Source organism: Meleagris gallopavo, chromosome 15 (genome assembly GCF_000146605.3).
Source record: "Meleagris gallopavo isolate NT-WF06-2002-E0010 breed Aviagen turkey brand Nicholas breeding stock chromosome 15, Turkey_5.1, whole genome shotgun sequence".
Lineage (NCBI taxonomy): Eukaryota > Metazoa > Chordata > Aves > Galliformes > Phasianidae > Meleagris > Meleagris gallopavo.
The window spans coordinates 1,688,641-1,695,577 of NC_015025.2; the positions used below are offsets into that span (position 1 = coordinate 1,688,641).

The following is a 6,937-nucleotide window of genomic DNA, read 5'->3' on the forward strand; positions in this document are numbered from 1 at the left end:
AAAAAAAAAAAAAAAAGAAAAAAAGCAGCTGGGAGGAGAAACAACTATGAGAGCAGTGATCATCTGGTGAGAAAAATTAAGTTCACAGCAAGAAGCACATGGCTTCCAAGACCTTAAAACTACAGCTGTTTTTTTTTTTCCTTTCTCAATTGAAAATGGCCTTGGCTAACCCAAATGGACTTGCCTGCCTTTGCAGCTCAGCATAATTAGCAGACACTTATACAATTCTGTTCAACTCTAAAACAGCCTCAAGTCTCAATGACCAAATATCATTGTTCTGTTCAGTGCTCAAAAGAACAACTACAGACAGGCTTGTTAGGGATAAATAGCTCCCCTAGCTTCTTAATGTTAGTGAAGAAAGGAGCAAAGATAGCTAAGAAAAACCCCAGGAAATAATATGGGTGGAAACGCACAAGTTAGTGGCTTCTATCAAAATAGAAACACTGATTTATAACTGATTTCACTTGCAAGTTGCATCCAATGGGATCTTCTTTCTTCGTAGAAGCTTTAACACCCATTTCTCTTCAAACAGGTGCGACATGCACGCATTTTAAAGACCCACAGAAAAAGATTTGGAATAGAATACTGTGGTGCACTATTCAACTTAAAGAGTTTTCTAGACTCAAGTAGCTTGCAATATGATTACCTTTTTAAGCTTTTTCTTTGTTGCTGGGTTGGCCACAACATTTCCCTCGGTTTTTACGGTCACATCATCAGCTGGGTCCTTTTTTTCTTCAGCAGTCACATCAGTTAAATTGGCAACATCTGCATCATCTCCTGCTGAGCTGCCACTTTCCAGCAGTGCTGCTGCTTCCTCCTCATCCACTAGGAGCTCGTCTTCAGACTCAAGGAGTAAACTAGGCTCATCTTGGTCTGCCTGCTCACTGCTTTTAGTGCCTGATGGCTCAGCAGCATCATCTTGCTTCTCCTCTTTTGCTTTGTCCTCTACAGTGCCACTTTCGGGTTTCTGAGTAGCATCAGTCTTAGACTTCTTATCACTTGGAGAGTCTTTGCTGTCTGGAGAATACGTTCTCTTTCTGTAAAGAAAGAACACTTGCTTATGAATCTGAATAGCATCCAGAAGCGACTAAAAAAATAGCAGGCTTAGCTCTTCTAGACAAGCTTCAGAACTGTGTTTGTTTAGTTCAGAAAATGGAAGCTTGAGGGAAACAGAATTCAAGCATGCAAGAGGCTGCTGCAAGGAGGAACTGTCCTTTCAAGACAGGACAACTGCTCACGAGTTTAAACTGCAGGAAGGCAAGGATAATTAAGGACTGCAGCAGATTTCCTGAGCAGCCTGGGGAGGCTGTGAAGTCTCTTTCATTAGAGGAAAAGGATAGGTACGATAATAACAACAGTTAATCTTTTTGTACAAACAACATGATGATCTCAGAGCTTGCCAGACTTCTTCTGTCTAATTTCTATGCTTTGGGTAGAGTATTTTCATATTTCCTTTTAAACAACATTGTGTTTTAATAATAGGTAGTTACCTAGTTTTATCCTTTTTCAGAAGTTCGACTCCCTTGTTTGGAATCTAGAATTAAAAGAAGAAAAGTCTTAAGTCACAGCAAAGTATTCTTTATAGCAATGTTGAAACATTGTTCTGTCTGGTCTGAGTTAATCTAGTCAAGCACCACCAATTAAATTAATCCATAAGTACTCCTCTACAATGCCCAGATAGCAACCAATCAATGAACTGCTAAATTGCAGTACCTCACTGATCGAGAAACCCTGTCTGTCTCCACCAAAACTCTCTAACTCAGCACAAAAACAGGGCAGTCTGCTAGAGAAAATTATGTACAACATCTTTTGCTTATGAGCTGATTCAGCATGTTGCAAGCAACAGTGCAAATCTAACCTTCTCAGCACCATTAGGAGCGGGCTATGCAGGAAGCTGAAGACTCGCATCACTTTGCTTATTTAGGGGTTACTGAATAGGAAATCCCACTCATCCTCCATGTTAATAACGCACAAGTTGATGCTCTGAGGCTAAGTGCTTGAATTCGTAACAGCACTCATTTCTGGTGCACAATCATATGCAATAGTAAGACTTCTCCATACTCCACAAGAAAGAGTCCTTATTTAAATATGCTGTTAATTAGAAACTTGATGAAGCCTTATAATACACACAGTTTCTGCCACCGAGCTTGTGATTTTAAAATCTTGGATCATTTGCAGAGAAGGATGAGAAAAAAGGAACCACATAAGACAATGTTTAAACAGAATGTTTAGTTAAGAGCTGCACAGACTACTTTAAAATATGATTTTTCATTTTTTCAATCTGAAAGGAGATCCCCTCATTCTGTCCTACACCTCAGAACACCACACTCCTGCTATGTATCATTTAAGCAGCCAGCAAACTCTATAATTCTTGAGAAACGAGGTGTCTTCTACTTCACTTTACACCTCCACTTACAATCAGAAAACAGTTTGCAACTAAAAATACAACATACCCTTAACACCAATTTCTTGTATTTTTCAGATAGATCCACTTTCACACATCTGCCTTGGAACCAAAGAGCTTTGTTGGCACAATGTTCAACCATCGCTAAAGCATCTTCTCTTGTCTCCATTTCAATGAAAGCCTGAAAAGATTAAAGTACACACCACAAATTACAAAATACATTACACTTCCACTGGCAAAGCTAGTCAACTTACAACAAGCATTTCAAAATGCTGAACCCAAACTATGAGACTTGGCTCTACCCAAGTCCTCCAAACTAGACACACATTTTAGTATTTGCTGAAGTGTCCTACATAAGCTTGCTTTTGAACTCAGTAATATCTGTCCTCTACAAAGTTTACAAATTAAATATATGCTATTTAAGCAATCTGGAAAAAAAGTCACCTTAAAGTGAAATACAAATCAACTAAGAAAGCACTTCTCTCATTTACTTGGTGCTGAAGGGCGTGGGAGTTTTGAGGTACTGAGGAAGTTGTATTTTTTTAAGAGAAGTCTGAAACAGAAAAGCAGCAGACAGTGGCCTGGAAAAAAGAAGTCTTGCTTTGTGAGGTGTTCCTCCATGAAACAAGCCTATGACACACTATGTTTGCTGAACAAGCTTCTAAAAGCACATTATCTCAGACAGAAGAGAGCTGCTTCCACACCAAACAGAGCAAGGTCCTTTTGTTTTTCCAGTGCAGTAAGGTTAGGGAGAACATCTTAGGGGTCATACAATAGATTCTACTTATTTCTGATTCCATTACATGAGTGTGGCATTCAAGAATTCATCTCTGAAAAAAATACTGTCATTTCCTATTTAACTGAAGGTAACAGAAACAACCGGGGAAGTTTAAAAATTCTTTTCAACTGTGCTAAATACTTAAAATTCTTGTGTACATGTGGAAGTCATATATATACATGCATTCAAGGTGTTTTACATACATGTGCAATACACCATCTTCTTTTGAGAGAAACACAGAACTGCTTCTACTTCAAGAACGAACACCCAAGTGAAAGAAACGTGTAATAGCAGAAGATAGGTAATCATGTTTCACAGGTACTGTTTCTTCAGTCTTAAAAAAAGTTCAAAATGCCTTGAGATACACATAACAAAAAGTCTCAATTATACTTCATAGCTAATGTCTGTTTTTACTGTGTCTCTTTTTTCCTTTTTTTAAAGCAGCTCACATTACAGTGACTTACACAGTAGGCTAAATAGCAAACCACCCACACAATTTCCGTATCTATGCTACAGAAGCAGCCTACATTTCTTCACAGTTGTGTCTCAGCTCCCATCCCCCACATGCTAAGTTCCTGCAGTCAGTTACCTGGCTCTTCATCCTCATGAGTATGTAGTTCTTAATTTTTCCATATGGTTCAGCCAGTTTGAGCACTGCGTTATCAGAGTAGCCTGAATGAGGTAAATTGCTGAGGTGAATCACACGACCAAGTTCTGGTTTTGGTGGCTCCGTTTTTTGGTCAGGTTTACTTTCAGGCTTCTAAAATTAAAGAGTGAATGAATTGTTTAAAGTAGGTACTATAAGAAGTACACTTAACACTGTACCACTTAAAGCAAGTAAGTGAATTACAGCCCTTGATGAATTTGATATAGCTGTGAAGTACATAAAGTCATAATTTAAAAGCAGTGGCCAGGTAACAACCACTGCCTCAGACTGAAATAGTGTTTAAACAAGCAGAAATATTTTACCTTTATCCTTTTGTATTTCTGTGACAGGTGGACTCTGACTGGTTTGCCAAATACCAGTGCAGGTGTTGTTGAATAGTACTCTACTGCAGCCTGAGCATCTTCAGTGGTTGACATTTCAATAAATGCCTGAAAACACAAAAACAGAGTGAGCACCGCACTTTCAAGGAATTGCTGTTTTTATTTAAGGTCTCAAGCTCTCCCTTCTTTTCTCATAAAAATGTCTGCATCAAAACCAAAAACTGCCTTTTGGCTATGACATTAACTGGCCTCTAGAACTTGGCATGAATTTCACATACTTCATGTGCATGAACACAACATTTTAGATTTGGATTCAGAACATTCAGTTGCTTCCTGCACTGTGAATAAACTACAACTGAGTTTCCAGAGAATATTAAAACACAAATTGAATTTGCAAACTGTATTTTCAAGAAAGCTAGAAATAACCAGCTAAAATGCTTCTTAACAATATTTAAGTTGAAATGCAGTACTACAGTATTTGTAAAAAGAAACACTGTAGTCACTCTTCCCCCATCAACACATCAGCTTGGTGATGTGTTACCTGGCTTAGAAGCCAAGCACATCCTTTTACCAGAATTTCAACTCAGAAGTAAGCATACCAAAGAAACCAAGCAGTTCCAACAGCACTAATAAAGGACCTAATCTTACCTCATTGATTTTGTTTAGAATCAGGTGATTTGTGATTATTCCAAACGGTTCAACAAGCTGAAGCAATTGATATCTCAAGTTCTTCCCTCTCTGGAAATCCATGATGTGAACAACTCTGCTCGTTTCCTATTGAGGACGAAGTACACACATAATACACAACACATGTACCAATTTTTCAAGGATCTGTTCTTTTTTTCATTCATTATTATTTTATAAAGTCTTAATTAGTAATCAAAACTAGACACACAGGAAATGCACAGCACCTCCCAGGATTCTCAGAGGAAGATGCCTGCTGTGACAGTTGTACAGAAAGGAGATTGCCTCTTATCTTCTTCATAAGAGAACATGCAGAGTGTATACACTTCTGAAACAAACATTTTGTAGAATATTTGGCAAGATGAAACAATCTCTTTCCAAAGCTTCAATATTTCCACACCAATAAATCTCAGTACTGTACTACTTTAAAGACATTCCATTCATTACAAAAAAAAATCCCCAAGCCAATACATTTTATTAAAGAAAAAGCGTATCTGCATACAAATACTTACATCCCTCAAAGACTTTACATTTATTTAATACTAACCACTCTGCCTTTCTGCATGTGTCTCGGTCCTTGCATGTTTCCATTTCCAGCTCCTTCAAGAAATTAAAAAAAAAAAAAAGAGCAAGCTTAGTTCAATTCACAAGGCTGCTATTAACAGCTTCCTTACAAGTTCTGGAGAGAACTTGTAACACTAAAACAGTATTACATCAAGTTTTTAAAAGCCACTGAAGTAGTATTACTAACTGATAAATTAGTATCACTAAACCTAAAAAGGCTGTTAAACTTGTATATTTCAAAAATCAAGTCTGAGATGTATGGAAAAGTTTACAATAATATTGTAATGACATTAACTATTTAAATACTCATCGTTCAAAGACTCCCTTAAAATGCCTGAGAGATTTTTTATCAGTCAGGATTAGGTAAATTAATTAGTTTTGCTTTTTACTCACTTGAGTTATTTATAAAGTAAGTAATAATGACTTCAGGTGAGAACCTGATTCTTATCTTGCCCATCTGGGAAGATAAGGCCCCCAGTCTATTTCTCAAATCCATTTCAAATTAGTTTAGGGAGAAAAGACTGAAGACATTGAATTCTTCCAAGTTTCACAAAAATCCACCAACATGTAGGTAGCTAAACAGAAGATGTGCAACAGATTGCTACACAGGAAACATGCATGCCCCCAAGTTGGCTGATTAATCCAACAGCTGAAAAAAGAAACCCATCAGTACTTAGAAGAGGGAAGAACAGTGAAAGTGTGGAAACAAAGAATTTATGGTGAGGAAAACAAGTAAAAGCATTTCAGTCCCACCCCTCAGAGAGCACTGCTCTGTTGTTCTACAACACTGAGCAGAAACCAAGAACTCAAGTCTGGTAGAAGTAAAGGGTTTATTTGTTTTTCAAAAAAGCAACTAAAACCCCAAGCATAACACATGGGAAAGCTGGTGCTTACTGCTGTGACTGTGCACTGTCTACTACCAAAATATCTGGATATAATAAAAAGCTTCAGGAACACAAGTGATTGAAGTCCAGTAATTCATGAGAGGTAATTTTCAGAAAAGGAAATCCAGTCTGGTGTCTGCCAGCATTACCTCTTGGCCCAACAGGAGGCCCTCCCAGGTGGAATGGAGGTGGTGGGGGTCCCAGAATTCCTGGTGCAGGATTTGTAGACTGCTGCAACATAAAGGGATCACCCCTAGAAAAAGGGAAAAAGAAATTAGAACAAAAACTGTGAAGCCTTTTTCCTCCAGCCATCCAATTCCCGGCGAGTATCCAAGCACAAGTCAACTTGAGCTGCTTCTACTCGCCCAAAATGGGGAGCTGCCCATTTGAAGAAGGTAGGTTGTTTCACATTACATGTTAAAAATCCGGCTTCAAATGATAGTAATAATTTTCAAAATTACTTTAAAGCATTTAGATTAAATAGCAGCCCAAACTACACAGCTTTCATTAGAACTGTACTGCTTAAACCAGCAGAAGAATAGCATGTCCACTGTCCACCATTCATTACTTACATTCCATGTCCTGAATCACTGTCAGGGTTCCATTCTGGATATCTTAAGAAGAAAAAACGAAAAA

The 6,937-nt window shown here is 37.9% G+C and overlaps 1 protein-coding gene across 4 annotated transcripts in view; it reads right to left on the reverse strand.

Moving 5' to 3' along the window:
* Window positions 1–6,937, reverse strand: part of MATR3 (matrin 3) — a 26,901-nt gene that overhangs the window by 4,828 nt on the left and 15,136 nt on the right. For all 4 annotated transcript variants that reach the window (XM_010718861.3, XM_019620341.2, XM_010718860.3 and 1 more), the window contains exons 3-11: window positions 6,874–6,915; window positions 6,451–6,554; window positions 5,401–5,453; window positions 4,818–4,943; window positions 4,152–4,277; window positions 3,772–3,942; window positions 2,454–2,585; window positions 1,491–1,534; window positions 647–1,037 (exon numbers count right to left, since the gene is read on the reverse strand). In XM_010718861.3, the coding sequence (XP_010717163.1) occupies window positions 647–1,037; window positions 1,491–1,534; window positions 2,454–2,585; window positions 3,772–3,942; window positions 4,152–4,277; window positions 4,818–4,943; window positions 5,401–5,453; window positions 6,451–6,554; window positions 6,874–6,915 (1,189 nt within the window). The remainder of the gene's footprint in view (window positions 1–646; window positions 1,038–1,490; window positions 1,535–2,453; window positions 2,586–3,771; window positions 3,943–4,151; window positions 4,278–4,817; window positions 4,944–5,400; window positions 5,454–6,450; window positions 6,555–6,873; window positions 6,916–6,937) is intronic.